Source organism: Chlamydotis macqueenii, chromosome 6, assembly GCF_036417535.1.
Source record: "Chlamydotis macqueenii isolate bChlMac1 chromosome 6, bChlMac1.mat, whole genome shotgun sequence".
Lineage (NCBI taxonomy): Eukaryota > Metazoa > Chordata > Aves > Otidiformes > Otididae > Chlamydotis > Chlamydotis macqueenii.
In genome coordinates, this window is record NC_141561.1 from 21,446,538 (window position 1) to 21,466,171 (window position 19,634).

At 39.3% G+C, this 19,634-nt stretch overlaps 1 protein-coding gene across 3 annotated transcripts in view; it reads right to left on the bottom strand.

The window, feature by feature from the left end:
• Nucleotides 1-10,722, bottom strand: part of LRP2 (LDL receptor related protein 2) — a 127,877-nt gene extending 117,155 nt beyond the window's left edge. For all 3 annotated transcript variants that reach the window (XM_086750574.1, XM_086750572.1, XM_086750575.1), the window contains exon 1: nucleotides 10,629-10,722. In XM_086750574.1, the coding sequence (XP_086606700.1) occupies nucleotides 10,629-10,722 (94 nt within the window). The remainder of the gene's footprint in view (nucleotides 1-10,628) is intronic.
• Nucleotides 10,723-19,634: the final 8,912 nt, after the last annotated feature.

Genomic DNA, 19,634 nt, shown 5'->3' on the forward strand with positions numbered 1-19,634 from the left:
TAGCTGGGTAAGTGAAGCAAGCACTGTGGATCTCTAGGGAAGCATACACTTCTGAGCCCTCCTAAATCTCAGAAGCTTCTTTTTCATGAATGGCACATTAAATATGCAAAAAATCTGTTCTAATTGACCAAATGACATAAAGAGGAAGAAGAACAAGCAAACATAGTAGAAATAAAGACACCCCCAGTTACTCACAGAAGGAAGCATCCCAAGCATTTTCATAAGAATGAACCTTGCTAATGGCCCCAAGGCTGCTGTAGAATAACAACTGGGTAACAGACTGAGCGGGGAATATGACTAAACAGAAAATCTTCAAGACTAGGAAGTATTTACAACTACACAGTGTGTGGAAAATTTTAAAAGTGCTTAAACAGCTTAGAATATGTACAGTACATACCACTGAGAAAGTCTGATAGATGCTGTAGCAGATGATAAAACCTTCTCAGGCAGGTATTCTCATTTTAAGACTTGTACTGTTTTTAAAATAAATTTTCCAACCAATGTGCTGTTTGTTCTCAAAATTAGACCCCATGCTGAGATGGTGAGCTGCAATCAATTCAGTCATGCTCTCCTGAAAGCTGATGAGTCATTGTAGCACTAGGATTGGAAGGCTCTTACTGAGGCTGATTCCACTTTGAGAGAGTGAAATTGTGTAATTTTTTAATATTTATATACAATTTATATTGTATGTATTATTGCTAGATTGAAAACTGCTATGCAACATATAATACTTTGCTAAATCATAAACCTTACTGGAATACTATATCACAAGTTATCAAATGAAAAATGAAACTTGTTGTGCAAAAAATAAACGACTTCTCCTTACAGATAATAGCCATGGTAAGCACAGAGAGTGAAAGCTATTTCTCTCTTCCCACCACAGAACCAGCATCTATAACAAAATTCTTTACTACTTGTGTAGCACCACCATAACTAGTGGAACTCTCAGATAAAAAAAAGGCAATTCAAGCTGTGTCCCAAAGCTTCACAGGGTACGAGTTACCAGTTTACACTTCAAAAATAGTGACATTTGCTTGTTAAAAACTAAACATGTGAGATCATTTTCAGAACTATCATTTTCAGAAAAACTGAGGTTATATACTACAGGTATCTAGTGTGCCTAGCCAGACATTCTAATTCTACTTACTACTGCCCATTACATTAGGAAGTACATATCTCTTTGGGTGCATTGACACTCATCACGTTTCTCCCTTATTCAGTACCGACTCAATTTCAGCTACCAGCTAACACCTATGGCTGGTCACTCCTCATCAAGCTTCTTGAAATGGAAATTCCATGTGCTAAGGCAGTCCTGAGGAAAGGAAGGATCATCTGAACTGCAACAATATTGTCCAATGTGCTCACACAAAACGCAATTTTATCTTAATAGACCTGAAAATGAACAATAAAAATTAAATCATCCTTTGGCTATTTCATTTTTAAACATGGGGTTTTTTAATAGTTTTCAGTTTAAAAAAATAATAAAACTATTTCACCCAAATAGCAATACTAATGAGTTTGTCAAATTAAAAAGATAAAGTCTCTGAATTCATCAGAAGAGGATAAATTCAATAAATACCATCTCCCACTGAAACATTACCCTTCCTGTCAGCCCCAATGGAGGCATTTTACTTAGATCTCCCCTAACCAACCAAACTCTACAACTGTCAGATTTACTCACCCATTTGTTTTTTTAAGGATGCTTAATTCTGCTACTACTTCCCTTCATTGGTGGCTGCTAGCCATATTATTTTAAGTAATCCTTTAAATTACATTAGCTAGCTACTCTAAGCAGCATTCCAGGCAGAGGTGAACAGCAGGGAAGAAGGGTCTCCTGCTCCAGCTTGTGTAGCTGGGTAAGACCAACACTTGCTGCATCCTGGGAATCATAAGAGCATAAGAGCATGTACTTATTTCCAGAAGAAAGCGCACAAAACCATAGGAAAGGCACATGTCTCCCAAGTTTCACAACAGTAGCACACAACATATAAATAACAGTGCTCACAGAACTGCAGGTATTTGCCTACAGATTTGCAAGCTTCAAGTCATAATGCGTTCCTAATAGCCATAGTTTCCATCAGTCTTTCAAAATGACTGCTAGGAAGATTGCAACCACACCTTGTATATTGCTGGCTAAAGAGTCTGTATCTCTATGTGGAATGTTTAATGACCAAGATTTTCCCTTAACAGGGTGGTAATTTGGGTCTCTCTCTCTATTACCTTATGAAATTTTTTGGGATTTAAGTTTCTGAGAATTCTTGACCTCCATTGGAAAAAGTTAAATAGGCCAACAAGTTAAAAAGTATTGCACATCTAAAAAAAATGTTTAAAAAACAGTCAATTGCTAAAGCATCTTTCATTTAGCAAACCAAACAAAAAACAGGTAGGACTGGTTTCTGTTACCTAATAGGGATAAAGTCTTAAAGTCTTAGTATGGAGAAAGTACTTCGTCAAGGTTGGAGCTTTTACCTGACTCTTAATTTAAATTTTGCTACTCATTATTTTATTGAATTTAACTATTTGTCTTTTGGTTGTTGTTTTTTTTTTTTTCCTCAAACAAATCCAAGAGATATCCAAATTTCTAAAGAATTTCAAGTTCAGCTTTAAAGTTTTACTATTTTTTGTATTTTCACTGTAAAATAAGTATTTGATGGTGCATTCTGTAGCAGGCTTAATAAAGTTAAAAACTACAAAACTAATAAAAGTTAACAATAACAGCATTTTTGCATTTCCACTGTTAAATCATCACTTTCTTCAACTGCCTACAGTTAGAACACAAATTCCATTACAGAACATCACTTGCAAGTGCCAAAGGAGCCCAGTTGCTGTTGTTGCCCTCTACTGAAGCAGAGCTCCCAGTGAAGCAGATGGCCAGGCCACAACTGAGCTATGTCTGAGGCTCTATTCAGATTTCCTGTTGGTTCAGCCAACAAAAATTTGTCAAGGCTCAGATTAACAACGGAGGTAGATGCAGTTTAATTATTCCACTAAATACCTTTCACATACCGCGGAGGTAACAAAAGGAATTTTAGTACTTTGCTACATTTACAAAATACTATGAACAAAAATTCATTTTCAGTGAGGCTTTAAAGTGCATTTTGTGGCTGATTTCACACAAAAAAGTCAACACTGCAAAGCTAATAATAACAGCTCCTATATTCTATGATTCTATGATTCATATGGAAGACACCACAAACTTTGTCACTCATTTCAGACACAAACTGTGGCTCATTTGTTTCACTTGAAATGGTTTAAAAACCTATTACATCTCATAGTTGTAAAAGTTATTTTTATTAGCACAGCTAGAAGGCCAACAAAAACTGCAGCAGCATTCCATGTGCTTGGTTATCATCCAACTCATTTATTGCATTGCAAGTTGAGAACAGCCCTACGATCCTGCTCAAAAGTGAACACGTGAGCAGTCCCATTCAAGTTGAGCCATCTGTTTACACCAGACAACTTTACAAAAGGGCTTCCCACAGTGCTAACCCTGGTTCACTATAGCCCTGATGGGACCACTCTCGTAACTAGCATGCTAGCTAAGCATTTCCTATATATTCTTCGCAGTAGCATTAAGCAGTGGTTGCATGGCCAGCTGAGCCAATCCACTGACTTACTATAGGAAAAAGGAGTGTCTCTTCTCTCCCTCTTTCCAGCTCCCCTCCTTCTCCTACTTGATGCTAAGGTTCAACTTACTCTTCCAGACCTTTCTGCATGCTGCTCTAAATCACTAAACCACCAGGAAACCACCTAATTCCCTAGGCCTGGTTTAGTTTTCTTCCAGGATTGTAAGCGAAAGCAGCTCACAGAGAGGCCCAATGAGCAGCGGTGCTAGGACAAAGCAAGCAGCAAGAACTCAAGGCTGGCAGCAACATGGGAATGGGACACTGGAGGAGAGAGGGAAGGAGAGTGGGGCCTCCTGCTTCCAGCAGCAGTGGGGCTGTTCAGTTGGCTCATCACTTCTCCTGAAACGGTAACCTTAGATGACAAGGTATGTCCCATTGGTGTTGAATGATGTGAACTTTACATGGTAAATTTCCTTCTTCCAGGCAAACCTGGGGAGGATTATTGATCCATGTGTGTATTCCAGTTCCTCAGGCCCTACACGTCCTCAAACTAAACTCAACTCTGTAGTATATTTATCTCAGCTGATAATATGGACAGTGGTGTCTGAGGATAAAATCCATACCTAGATTCTAAATATATCAGTGAATATATCGGTTCCTGGGCCTTTTTTTTTTTTTAAGAGATGCCACAGAACACAACTAAAACCCCCATCCTTCTTGCTCCACAAAAGCATGAGCCTGCAATCTTCATCAAAAGGAGTCCCTATTGGAACAGGCCCCCATTCTTCAACTCAGCTCAGCAGGGTGTAGTATCATGACCTGCTTGTGCAAGAAAATAATTGGGCAGACACACTGCTGCTGTAAACAGTGCCCTTTTGCTGAAGATCTGGCTTCTTGATTGTAAAACAAAGGCAAATTATTAATGTTAAAAGCATCAAATAGAATAGCTCATAGAACAATTTAAGTCAACTCTTATATGTCATTTCATTAATCCAAAACAAAACTTGTAACAATGATCCTTAGATCTCTAATCCACTTTAAGCACTGCAAAACAAAGGAAACATTAAAAGCCTTGAAACCAACAGTAAAAGCTTACGGAATCTGCTAAAGGCTATCCATTCCATTAAACATTTCTATCCTTACTCTTAAGTTTCTTAAACTTCTAAAAGTGTGCTGAGTTAAAGAAGCAAAAAGCAGTTAATAAAATGAACATTATGATAAGAAAGTGGACTTAAAAATGGATCTCAAACAATAATAAGCTATTAAAAGAGATGTTTACTCTTCACTGAATCCCATTTTCTATCTCTTAGATCAGTACAACTTAGGGATAATTTTTTTGAAAAGAATGAAGTTGGACTGGGTTGACTTAGAAGAATCCTTGTTATTCCTTCATCTAGAAACAGCTCAAGGTATCTTTAAGAATGAAGTATAATTATCAAATTATATAAAGAAGCACTTTAGTTTTAAATAATTTGAAAAAAAAAAAAACAGTTCTGTCCTTTATTTTCTACTTTGACTGTAAGCTATTAGAAAGAAGCTGACAAATCATCTGTTTATCATTGCTGATTAGCCACAGTAGAATAAAGACATCAACTTCTTAAATAGATGTTGACCTGTAGATGATTAATTAGAAGGCACCTTTAATGTTTTTCAACAATGACGACTTCTAGAAAGCATGATATCCTTTGAAGCATCCACAGTGCTATGTGATCCCAGCACTTTTTAAGCAGAGCTCTAAAAGAGGAGAAAAAATTACAACTCCTGCTCAAAAAAATGATTCTACAATGTGATTCAAAGGTACATATTTCTCTACCTGAAGAGTTTTCACAAGCTCTCAAATCTAAAAATAAGTATTGTAGGAAGAGTGAATGGTATTTGATCCAATATTGATAAAGGTAAAATGAACTACCTCCACAATGTGCCGGTTTACTGCTCAATTACAAATAAGAGTATTCAGTTTTTTTTAAAAAAAAAAAAAAAGAAAAAGGAAAAAAAAACACCTCAACAGAAGAACCTCTAGGTTTGGTGCTAAATAATGAGAAGTTAAAAAGAAAACCACCATTGGGCTTTGATCTGGCAATAATCTAACAGGGCAAGAAGGCATATGGAGAGGGAAAGGCTCCAAACAGTGTGATTGATTTCATGTCAATCCAGGAAGCCCAAAAGAAAGAAAATTAAAAGGCTTTAATGAAATTGCATTCTACCTTTCCCCCAAATGAATCTTTGCTCATTTCCTGCAAAACACATGGAAAGTAAATCTGGATTAAAGTAGGATTTCATTGCTCAAATTTCCAGTCAGCTCAATACACGAAAGAAGGTTTTGGTTTGTCTTACAGAGAAATAGAAGCATCGCATGCACCGCACATTTATCTTAGTTGAAATCTCCTTAGATGCTCTGTCTCTATTTGTCTTGACTTCTGTAGCTTAATTATTTACTGTAATTCTAGCATTTGGCATAGAACCTAAATCTAACCAGGTGTCATCCAATTACTGCTTTCAATTTTTAACTAAAATTCTGGGGTTTGTCCCATTCTTCACTTTAGCTGATTACTTTGCAAATTCCTGATATGCTTTGCTGAACAGAATATAGAAAGAGAGTAATTTATTAAGAAAATTCAAGAGATGTACTAAAAGAGGGTTACTCATTAAAAAGAACCATGCCAAAAAAAAAAAAAAAAAAAAAAGACTGTCACTGCACAGAAATATCACTTATTAGTTCATGTGAGAAGATTATAAAGTGTTTCACTGACAGGTACTTCTAAATTGTCAGCCCTGAGGAAAAAAAAATAGTTTAGAGCCAGGCAGATGGACATGTAGTGAGATTTTTGATCTTGATTTTGTGTGAGTACATCTCCAAGAGAAACCAAGAAAATTATACTAGTGCAGGATCATGAACACTGCAGCCCATAGGTCACGCACAATACCTACTAAATTGTACATCAGGATTGCATTGGCATATTCATTTTCTTTGCCATCCTTTCTCCCTTCTCATTACTTCCAAATACTCAATCCCAAAGGAAAGTCTCACTCAAAGTCTTCAAACACTGGGTTTTGGCAGGAGCGTAATCTTACAGACAGGCTTCTCTGTCATTTAAACATGCACAGTGCTGTACAAGGGAGTATGAATACTGACTCTGGCCTGATGCCTACAGCAATGTCACAAGACATCATCCTACAGACAGATTAAATAGATTTGAGTGAAGGCAAGGTCTAAAAAACACTGAATTATTAATTTGGGGATTGAACTATTTTACAATGCTTGATGGAAAACTGTGTTTCTCCATGCCATTCCGGAAAGAGCTGCTGTAGCTCTTCTCTACTTGGTCTTAATGTACTAATTTGTTGCTAGCCTTACTCCATGCAAATGTTCACTGTGGTTTCTGAGATAGGATATCACACCATACAGATACATTCTTAGAATAGCCTTCATTCTCAGACTAATAGAGACCCTATATGGTAATGAGTTTTAGCCATATTGGCCTGGGATGCATTTAAGCTGATGATTTATCATTGCACAGATTTAGGATGCAAATCAAATTTGATGCACTAACTTCTGTGTTACAGCAAAGTCTCGGCACAAATCATGTTTGCCAAGATGCATACAGAATAGGTAATAGGTTTTCCTAAAAATAAAAAATAAAAAAATTAAAAGTCTTCTGATCTTGAGATCAATAACAGAAACCTTTAAAAAGTCAGTAAATTATGAATTAATGAAAAGAGAAGAAAAAAGTAAGTATTAGAATTCAACCTAGCTGTGATCTTCTGGCCGCTTAACTCAATACAGAATCCAAAAATTTAAAAAATTAGCATACATATGTAGAGAGAAAGACCATTAATTGAGATATTGAATTTCTAGCTGCATTTCCCAGAATTCAGAAGTTTAGAGGGATATTATGATCATCAGCAAGGAAAATATACAGCCTGGCCAAGCAATCATTGATCTTATATGATTCACAGCAGTGTGAATCTCTCATCTTTGATTCCATACAGGAAGCTTACTAAAGAAATAAAAAGATCCTCAGAAGTACCCACCAGAAAGACGGGGGAGGCAAACAACAATTTAAACATTGGAAACTACACAATACAGTGAAATTCTGGCTTTTACATAGAGATTTGGTACTTCACCACAGATTGCAGCAAAGCCAGAACTTGAGTGTAAGTACATAGAAGTCTGAAAAAAAGAGGATACTGGCATTGTTTTGTAACTTGCACTAATTTAACAGAATTGGTGACAGGAATCAGTACCAATGCATAAAAATTAATACTAATTCATATTATTTTAATACTAATACATTTATTCCATAATTTCTGGAATATTTACATGATCTCTGTTGAAGATAGGTCATCAGGACCTAAGGGACATCAAAAAGCAATGAAGGAAAATTAAGTGATCTGAAATATACAAATTACAGAAATATTAACTGTTGTTGGTTTAAATAGAATGTTCTTAATACTTTGTAACTAGAAAGAAGGGTTCTTTTTTATAAAGAAAAGCAGATTTATATGAATGATTTATATGTGATTTTATATATACACAAATTATTTTATAAAGAAACTAAGCTAACAGTTCCTCTGGTGCTGAACCATTAAGAACAGAAAAAAATTCAAACACTCTCAGGTACTAAATCCTCATCAAAAAAAAGTACAGCAGGCCTTCCATGTTAGATAAGGTCAGCCCAGTAACAGATACTACGTGGAATATTGCATGAGTCTGTGGATCTGGTAGACTTTGCAGTAACATTAAAGAACTCATTGTTCAAATGCGAAATTGCCCTAGTGATCTCATTTGCCCCCTGCAAAACTGCTGAGAGTACAGCGTGTATCTAGTGGCTCTAATTTATGAGTGTGAAGCATTTTGATATTCCTTAAAACAAACAATAGTCCCGGGATGCTCCTTCTTGACGCTACCTTCTCTTAGGTAGTTTTTTTTAGATTCCCAGGTGCATTTTTTTCTGATAACAGTTACCCCACAGCCAACAAGGCTTATAGAGTAAAGGTTGCAGAACGAGGCCCTGTACTACTGGCAATTACAAGAGGCAGTATTTTTATTCAGTTTATAAGTGGTATGTTTAACTCCAATAAATCCAAAATTAGATAAATCAAGGAAGAATCACAATACTATCATTTGAGCAAGTGCTCAGGTGAAACTAATTCTAGAAACACCCAGCTTATACTGGGAATACTCAAGTATTGCCAACAAAAACCTTCAAGAACATTGTGGAAGCACCTTTGAGAATACTGAGTATTAGGCAAGATGATTTTCACCATTTTCCTTCTAAGCCCTGGAATCGTTTTCATGATTCTCTTAATGTTTGTTTTTCTTTAAACGAGTCTGACATGATCTCAACATTCAAGGAGCTGGCACTTAAGGATACCAAATATTTCACAATATTAATCACAGTGTGGCCAAGATTGCTATCCAGAGATTTTACTAGTATCAGCTACCTGTTACTAAAACCATACTGTTTCATTTGCACAGTTATTCTTCTTGGGGGAGGGGAGGCAACAGACACAACACCATCAAAGTAAAACACTTGTGTACTTCCACTGCCTATGGATGCTGGTTCAAAGCTTCCTGCTGCTTATCTTGTCATGTCATTTACTAGGCACGTTCTGAACAGTCAAAAGTGGCTGTAAAGCAAAGAAATAAACTTTAGATCAGCACTGTAGCTTCCATTCTATCCAATGTAAAATAATAGTGCATAGGATTAGCTCTGCCCAGTGTGACCTCCTTGGCTAGAGCTTTTGCAGGTCTCCCGCTGCACATTAGCTATCTCCTGTTTCCCTGCTAGTGAGTGGGTGCTGCTAGCAGCAGTTGCTGTATAATTACTTACTTGATTCTGTCTAAGGAGCTTAAACTAAGAGTTGAGCAAAGAAAGCAGATTAACAATTTGAACGCACACGTCATACACAGACACAGACAGAACCAGCGGGACTGCAGGGTCAAAACTCGGGGCCGAGGAAATGCACTTCAGCCACTCTTGCTCCAGCAGGACAGGCTTCATTTTCAGCGTGGGGCAATTAACTGTGCGAGGAGGGGGAGCCAGGAAGAGTTGCACTCCAGGCACAGGCTGCGGAGAGGACTGAGAGCCGGCCGCTCCATCCCCAGCAGGCAGATTAGCAGCCGAGGAGCGGCGGGGCCGCCCCGCTCTGCCCGTCACATGCTCCCAGGTGTCGCCTAGCAACGGCAAAGCCCGGAGAAAAAGTTCTCCCTCTCTCAACTTCCAATCTGCCTCCGAGACCGACTGAGGGGAGCTTATTGTGCTCCAGACTAAGCATCTGTTTCTTTCCTATAGCCTTCTGTAAATGACTGCAGATACCACACGTACGCGAGCCTGTCCACGCACCACCCCCCGCCCCGCACAGGCACAACCTGTCTGCGGGCAAGTGCCGCAGCCTGTGCGCTTCTCGGCAAAAACAACCCCAGGTACCACTTCAGCGGTCACCGAACCTGCTCTTGGAATGCAGCTGAACTCTGCCCTGCAAAACCACCCGCACTTCAGTTAGCAAGAAGGGCACAAAGATCGCAAGGAAAAAATGCAAAAACTCTGGGCCGATTTTTTTTTTTTTTTTTTTACCTTATCCATAGTCAGTAAGCAGTACCTGCTATAGGAAAAGCTGCCCACTTGCATCTCTGTTAAATTGTGAGTTTAGACCGTGGAGTTGCAAAGTCTGAGCTGTCCCTCCAAATTCAGCAACATTTGTGCGTTGCTGTCTTGTACAACCAGAAAAAAAAAAGGTTTGTACAAACGAGAAAAACAATCAGAAAAAACATCCTGAGATAATTTAAAACCAAGATGAAGTGACGCTAAAGAGCCGGTGGTATTTGTAGTGTTTTTGAAGGCGCTACTTCCTTTTCCACAACAGAAATCAACTCCATCAAATGGCTCCTGGAAAGAGCCAACTGTGTCCCGTAGCTATCAGAACAAACTCATTGAATCAGCTCCCGTTAACCCTCTACTTTCAGGCACTTGGGTCTTTTTCTCCTAGAAGTCCCCAGGACAGGGACGTGCTCCTTGCGGTGCAAGTCCCATTCTGGAGAGGCTGGAGCATAGCGCTTACCTTGGCAACTGCCCTGCATTATGCATGCAGTGAATAATATGAGCAGTTTGCAAGCAGTTGCTGCTCTTCCATCCATCCGATGGTGAGGTCCCATCTGGGCTGGGATGCTCCAGCTCCCTCAGAAGCTGGCTCCTCGACTCCGGGGTGCTGATCTGCACAGCAGCAGCACAAGGAGCCTGGTGTCTTTTTCTTATCCCGCTAGTTGCAGAAGAAAGGCGTGTTCGCCTGTTGAGACATCGCGTTTTCTATAAACTCCCACCCTCCAGACATTGCATAAAGCTCTTTATACCCGGCGGCCCCGGAACTAGCATGAGGGAATCAGGCACCACTCCAGGCCCTTCAGCCACAGGCTGCCTCTGCCCCTCCTTCCGCACTTTGCAGGATAGGCAAGATGCTTCCAAGCCCCTGCACTTACAGACTTTGTATCAGAGTCCACTGCTGCTACACTGGTATTTTGAGCAGATATGGGGAATTTCAGATTGCAAGTGAAGTATGTCTCAGCTTTTCGTGTCCCAAAGGCATGCTCCAGACAAGAAAAGTATTTTTGACAATTTTGAAAAATGTCGCAACATCTACTTACCAATGCAGGGGATAAAGCTTAGAACTTTTTATTATTCCTCACAGAAATATTGCTAAAGGAAAACTGCAGGGATGAAACTTAATTCTGCACTTTCTTAGCAGATAAAATCAGTTTGGTAAATTGCTTTGGCCTTTAAGATACCAGCTGGAGACACCTTACTCTGGTTCTAACTCTCCAAGAGTGCGCAGCACACGTGAAATGTCTGCTGTGTTTTACTGCTGCCATTTCAGGAATCGTATACTTACTAAGAAGGGTAGAACAGCATAGGATCATGGACCCTAATACTTCAGGTTGGAATGCAGTCTTGGGAAAAGGGCAAACATTTTGGAGGCTTTGCTTGCAGAATCAGAAGCATCATACATAAACTGTGTGGAGTTAAATAATTATTTTGGTTTTTACTACTCAGAAATAGTCTTCCAGGTAGAAAATTCAATTATGCCAAGCTGTTCCTTTCTTTGTATTTGTATTTGTATTTGTATGTGTTCACACATACACATGCATGTGAAAATTCAGGTAGAAAATTCAATTATGCCAAGCTGTTCCTTTCTTTGTATTTGTATTTGTATTTGTATGTGTTCACACATACACATGCATGTGAACAATGACTACTGTGCATACATACCGTGGGAGAATGATGGGTCTATTTGTCTTGCAAGAGGCTTTGTCAGATTAATTTTAATGACACTACCTTTATAAATCCCATATATTGTTTATGTTAGCTTCATGCCATGTTCATTTTACTGCAATGGGTGTTTGCAAATGCTGCAACAGAACTTAAGTGATATTTCAAAGCATTAACTAATCTTCTTTTTGCCATGGACTGCAATTTCAATTAACGGGTAGAGGTGCCTGCATTATTTTTGCAAAAGTTGCAGAGGAACATATTGTTGCTTATTAGCAGATTGTGATTTTTCTCCAGGTCCTGTAGGACGCTAATCCCCCTAAATCTTTCTGTAAAGGGTTTCTATCTATCAAGATAGGAAGCGGGGTGGGGGGGTAAGGGGGCGTTGGGGGAAGAAAGAAGGGGGAGAAGATATGGAGCGTAGGCTTTTGCAAGGTTGTGATTTATGCAGGTTCAGGGCTGTTTGGTGTAGTGGTACGACACAGCACCGGGGTCAAGCCACAAGAAACACTGGGGGCAGATCAGAATATTCAATTAGCTTCCTGGCACCTCTGAATCACAAAGAGAGGATAAGATCTCTCCATCACAAGATCCAGAGCTGCCGGGGGAGGCGGGGGGACCTGCCCTCTTCAAATCTTTCTCCTCCCTCCCACCCTCTCTCCTTTCACTGTAGGAGAACAGTGCTTGAAACATTCCTTTCTGCACGGAAGGACTTTTCCTATTGTTGTTTTCTTTGTGTTTCAGTGTTGCCAACTTACTGGAATTCTTGTCGTGGTTTCACAGCAAGGCTCAGGCTGACCAAACGGAACCAGCTGCGTTTGTGTATGGGGCCGCCGCTGCTTTAATCCCCCAACAACGCCGATGGGGAGGGAAGGAAGGGATCCTCAGAGGGGAGCAAGCAGATCCGCTCAGTACAGATGGGTGCCTGAAAAGCCAACACACAGATTGACCGTACTTAATTAGAAGGGGAATTGTTTAAAGCAGTTCGCACCAGAGCAACACGCAGTGGGCAAACAGCTCTCGGGAGCTGCAACCCCAGATTAGGAGCTATGTGCACTCTTCTGTCACTGTATATTTGGGGTGACTTGGATAGAAACTTTGGGAGGCACCTACCTATGTTTCACTCCTACACAGCTGGCAGACAGAAAGTGTGCTCCTGTCCTATTCACCGTTACCATTTCTACAGATCTATACTTCCCGGGGTGATGGGCAAGAGGGATTCTCAAACAGGAATGGTGGAGACATTGATAGTGAGGAGAAGCCCCTGCTGAGACAGTTGGTCAGCCTTCCCCACTCATTATTCTTCACACTCAGAAGACAAAATTTGCATTCAGAGACAAATGAACTCATCAGCCCAGCAGCTTCACTGGTGAAGAATGACAGTCACTAAGAAGCCAGCATAGGCCAGAAAATGCTGTTCTCCATTTACTTAATCTGAAATTTTCTCCTCTCACTTTAACATGGCACCGCATCATCCAGCCAAAGGAACCCTGTCCTGCTGGACACCATCAAATGGGACTTCAGTGAGATTAGAGCTGCAAGATCAGATTCAAACACCTTAAGGCTTTCCCATAACTACATCCAAAATTGCCCATGCCAGTGTAACACACCTCTCCCTCTCAGCTTCCTGTCAACTAAAATGTCAGCTGATCATTTTCTGACTGAACTAGATCTAGGGATTTTTAATTTATTATTTCAGGTTTAAGAAGATGCAGACTACATCTGTTAGAAGATTAGATGGAGAGAACATAAGCAATGCAGTTGTTCACCGAACTCTGCTTTTAATTCACAATACAGTTCGGGATGTGTTTGCTTGTCTGGTTTTTGCTGTAAGCAAGCAATCAGAAAAGCCGTTAAAGGTGTAATTTAGAAGGAACAACCACGTTGTTTATACATTAAAGATGCACCCTAACCACAGAAGTTAAAAATTAAAAGGCTTGATTTTTGACCAGAGTTCAGTTCTCATTTAGTGTCCAAACTCATCCAATTCTTAACAGACAGATAGAAACACGAGGGCTGATGTATCACTAAGTAAAGACACAAAGTTGATGGCTAATATAAAAAAAAAAAAAAAAGGATATATTTACTAAAAGAAAAGCTGGTTCAGATCTGCACCTGTAAATTTGTCTCTTCTGAACTTCTCAGGGCTAGGAGAGTTTACAGAGGCTGAGGATCTGCTCAGTGTGTTATCCAGTAAAGCTGTAATTGCCATTGGCATTCGGTAATCTTGTGGTCAGTCTGTCCTTGGATAAACCCAGGTTTTTCCACATAGAAAACATTTTACATTACAAGCTGTGTTTCCAATTTCACATTTAAGTTTCATCATTAAATCCTATGCCTTTATCATGACAAGGTTTTTTGTTATTTTTGTTCAATCATACTAAAGCAAGGCTACCTGTAGCCATGTTCATTTTGTGTGAGAACACTAGTAATGACAAGTCATACAAATCTAAAGACTCTGTCTCTCTGCCTGAGTAATAATATAATCATCCAACAGCAGGAGTTCATTCTTCAGATTTCATCCACCTTTGCTGTTTGACAATTTAAAGTGTCCCATTTATTTAACTAAACCTCTGTTTTACAACAAGCAACAACATTTGTGTGTGTTAGAGGCTTCCTTTCTTAACAGACTATTAATGGCAGGAGGGTCTCTTTAAAGGTGCTATTCTTGAGGCATTTCCTTCACCTCAGGCCCAACTCAGTTTGCACCAAAGTCATTAGACTTCAGGGAGAGCAGACAGTTATTTTCATGAGGGTCCACAGTAGCAATGTGTATTTGGACTTCACCACTTAAGCTTTCCAAGCATATGTAGTGTGAGCACAAGTTTCCATAAATAGGAGGGTCACATTTTAGGTGATTGGGCTGTATCTTGTATAGAGAACCAGTATGGATTTCAACTCTACAACATATGGAAGAAAAAAGCAGAAAACAGCCCGAGTTCACCAAGTTTCTGATATAAGCCACACCACATTTTACAGTATCTAAAACAATGGCAGTTATTTGCCAGGGAGGTATTTTTCCCAAGGATTTAAAGAACAAACAAAACCCACCTAATAGCAAACTAAGAAAGAGGGCCTTAGTTGACATGGTTCCCAAACATCTAATGCATATTCATAACTAGAGCACAGATTTCCAGAAGACTGGATCAAAGGTGGATCCTCATCCCACATGAAATGTGAGAAACATTAAACTGAGGAGCTGTGAGTCAGGCCAGAACAGAAATTATAGTCAGGATTGCACAATGCAGCTGGCACTGCAGCTAGAAGTTTCCTCAAGGTCTCCTGGTTAGCAACACATTCCAACTTCTCTCTCTCAACCTGGAATTCTATCACTTTGCCCTGGAACAAGAAGCAGTGCATGGAACCATGCGCTTTTTTGGTAACTGCCACTGAACAAGTAAGACTAGCAAAGAGACAGTCACTGAATGAGCTTCCAAACCACCCCTGTGTATTTCACCTGCAGAATCGGGCCTGTGATGGAGTATAACAATAACAGTATGGAGATGAGAGAGTTTAGTTACCTGGAAGGCAGAAGGCAGCAGAGAATGACTGAACAGCTTTCAGTTGTCTGCCTCCACCCCTTGGCTGGCACTCTCTAGTCCAGCCGGCAAGTCCCTGTGCCCTATCTTGGACATACAGTCACAAAGTAAGGGCAGGTATGCTTTACACCCCAGCTGTATCTCTAGCTACCAAAGTTCTTGGTACTTGCCTTACTGCGAGCAGAGTTCCTTGGCACTTTTTCTGTCTCTGAGGAACAGAGGTCCTCATTTTTGCTCCAGTTCACTGGCCCTTCAGTGCCTACTCTGCCCTGCAAGGAAGTAACAGATGGAATTTGTACTTGAAAAGGAATGGGAGGTAAAGAGGCATTTTCCTTATGTTCTACAAACTTTTTAGGGTATTCACAAGGGAAATAGGATAGGCTGCAATAACTCTGAACACCCTTTACAAGAGCAGATTGAGCTATGCTCAGAAAAAGCAAGACTGGAGTCCTTGTCTTCTCGATGTTTTTCCAGCCACACTTCACTCTACCAACCAAGCCCAGGCAGCATTGCAAAACCACAGAAGTGCGCATCCCAAGAGTGCTCATAGGGTGGAAAACAATTACTCTGAATATCTACCCTGGGTTTCACTGCAGTCACATATAAAACAAAAACAATAAATAAATGTGGGAAATGCTAATGTTTCTAAGTGTTCTATATGATAATATTAACTTTCATGGTTATGCATCTCAACACAGTATTCCATAAAGGAGAGAAACACACAGCATTTCTTTCAAAATAAGAGCCAATGTCACTTCACTTCTGAAGCCAGTAACTCAGGAACAGTTTAATTACACAAGGATCTGCTGTTTTTCATAGGATGCTAACTCATTTAATATACCAGCAGACTGCTCTTGGGTAATCGATGAGCATAAAATAGTGAAGGAAAGGCCCTGCCTCATTTATTGCAGAAATGTAATAGCAAATGAAACAACAAAGAAGGAAAGAAAGATTACCACATTAGGGAACACTGCTCTAGCTCTGCCTAGGACACAGCCTTTTTTTATATGATAGGAAGTCACTTAAAACTTTTGAAGCATTCATTATTTTCTGATTTGAGACACCTGGGCCTGTTTAGCAAAACCTGAAGTGCTCAATGCTGTAACTGGAGTTCATGGGAGCTGTGCTTTATAGGTGTAATACCAAGTACTATGACACTCTGAGCCCTTGATATCTTAATTAAGGCAACAAGAAAAAAAAAAACGCATAAACCCAAAACCAAAGATATTTTAACCACAATTCTTCTGTGCATCAATTGCCTATGCATAAAACTAGATTAACCTCTCAGGCACTTTTCAGATGAGAACTAGAAAAAATCTGAGAGGAAATTAGTAAACTGCTTCTCAGTGAAACATAAGTAGTATAAAAGACAGCAGAAGAGAACAGTTTATCATACATCCCAGCTACTCTTACAAACAAATACAGATGTGATTCTATAAGAAATAACACAGAGTGAACCTAGTATGAGGCAAGATTATGTTCCTTTTACTGTTCCTTTATTCAAGCTAGAATGTCCTACAAATTTATCTTCCTCTTACTTCTCACAGAATTAGTTTAAAAACTTAATTACCAAACAAGCAACAGTATCTCCCATGTGTCATAGGTTAAATTATCTATTTTCGTTGGTATATATCCCTGCTAATAGCAGATCTGAGGACTCTTCAGCATAACCACCTTTGTAAGTGGGACTCTTACATACTAAGAACTGTTATGTCTCATTCCTCCAACAGCCAGGATGAAATGCTTGAGAGATCACAAAAGCAGTCCATCAAAAGTACCTGAGAAAAGACAAATAATAAGCCTTCAGATCAGTAGTATTAATTAGAATTTCAGGCCAAACCCAGAGTAATAACAGTAAGCAAATGAGAACACAGTTTAACAGTACAGGGGTTGCAGGTGGCGGATTCTCACAGATTTGGTATGTATTTCAGAGCATCAGCAGTTAACCACTACCTACTTAATAGAAAATCTGAAAATAAGGTCTTACTCCACGAATGTTGTGAACAAGCCTTTGTGTTTATTGAAAAAAGAGGACTATAGGTCTATGAAACAGTCTTTCTGAGAATGAAGTTACTCAGTCTATGAGTATAGCTACCCTGCAACACCTTGTGCATGCCAACCACTGATTTGTATACTAAGATATTTATAGTATAAATATATTTTGTTATATTAAATTAAATGGAAAAATGTGAAGAAAACAGTAGCTCAAGTTAAGCCACATTTTAGCAATTCTTAACTGATTGCTAAGGAACAATACCCAAAATACTTGCTTTGAAAATAGTACCTGATTCAACCAACCTGCAAAACTACTTTGACAAGAAGAGACCAAACTCATGAATGCATGAGGTCAAAAGGATTACAATAATTAAAAAAAAAAAAAACCTCCTCTCTCCTCCTTGGGGGACTCGTTCACAGGAATGAGATATAGGACAGTTGAGTGAGCACAGACTTTGGTAAGCAGGGTAACTGGCTTGAGAAGTCCACCCTTCCCCCTTTATCCATCTTCCCTCGGGCCTGCAGAATTGCAGTTTTGCAATTCAGCCTTCCTTTTGTCCCCTCAGTTGCACAGGTCCTCAAGAGAGTACTGACTGCTGTGCCTGCCTTGCAGCACAGTCCCACAAACACAGGATAGAGCTGCAAACGGCAGTAGGGAGCACAACACCCTTAAACCAACTTTACTGCTCATACCAACATCTCATCAGATTCCACTTTACAAGCCAGGGGAAATATGATAGCATGTCTAGAGAAGCTAGACCCACCTGAGCTTCCATCAGGAGAGCACACAATGTTATTTTTAAGAGCCACTAAACAAAATAGAGAATTGTGAGGTGGAAGTTTGCCATCAAAAAAACCAACTTAATTGTGTGTTTTGCATTTTGCAAGATATGTAACTGAATTCTTCCTTCCTCTCAGCACTCATTCTTGCATACAGAAGTTATTGTTGTATAATCCAGTTCCAAAATTTAAGATTTTTCCTGATCAGGATACTTCTAAAGACCTCAGCACAGTAAAGGGTACCTCCTGCTGTTTTACTGTTTTGAATACAGAGAGAACAACATTATTGAGATGAGATCTTAAATTAAAATGAACAGCAAAGTTACTTTTCTGGTGCTTATCTTAAGAAATTTCAGATACATAACACTTGAGTTTCTAGTGCAGCTGCACTGCACCATAAGCTGAAGGGCATATTCAAAAACTAGAACATATTCTTTACTCATTTTGCCTACATTTCCACTGGAATAGTAGTTTGTGAGTTTGAAAAAATGTATAAGAACAGAGCTACGCAACATACTCATTGTAATTACTGATGTCTTAGAAGGTTTTGGGGGGATTGTTTATTTCTTTCTTTTCCTCTTTAAGGAAAACAATTGGGCTTAAGCAACATTGTAAGTCAGAGCCACAACCTATTACAAGTAAATAGGAAGTTACATATCACATTCCCCTAGATATTAAAACTCCTTTTGTTCCTTAAGAATGGCTGTTTAATGTTTAGCCTTTCTGGAAAAACTGGAGCTATGTCACTTTGTGTCAGGCACTTTAAGAGACACTAATGAAAATGCCCTAGGTCCTTATAATCCTTTGTGGCTGATTAGGTACAGTAGAAGAAGTTGTTTCATTAATTTGAAGGCCATGAGCTTGAACTCTCATATTGACCTGAAAGTAATGTTTTATTCATATGGTAGTGTTGCAGTCAAAACTCCAGAAATAATTAAGAGGACAAGCCTCAAACCTTGGACCTTTGAATTATGAAGCTGGATACCCAGTTAATTATTGCACAATGGAAAAAGAGGAGTGAGGACTCAGCAGATATTACTATTGCCGTCTACCTGTGAAAAGCTGATGGGTGATCAAGTACATACCAATAAGTATATCTTCAGTTCCTGAAATGTTCAGATGATTTCCACAGATCACAGTTAAAAAGCTTTCTTCTGGATTAAAAAAAAATAATTCAGCATCAGGTTAAATTCCAGCTTCATTAGACTAACAAAGGAAAACTTCAAAGTTCCGTAGTTTCAGCTAAGATTCACCAGCAGTCAGAGGCCAACTCCCCATAGCCATTATTCAAATGAAACACAAGATGCCTGGATCTACTGCAGGAAGAAAATAAGGTATTTTTCAAGAAAATATGACAAAACCCCATGCCTGACTTTAGATATCTAGTTGTCCTAGACACAAGCAGGAACTCATTGTAGTCAACAGTTAGTTTTTCCAGTTAACCTTTCAGACAATCAGCCCTCTGACTTTTTATCAGCTTTTGTTTCTGA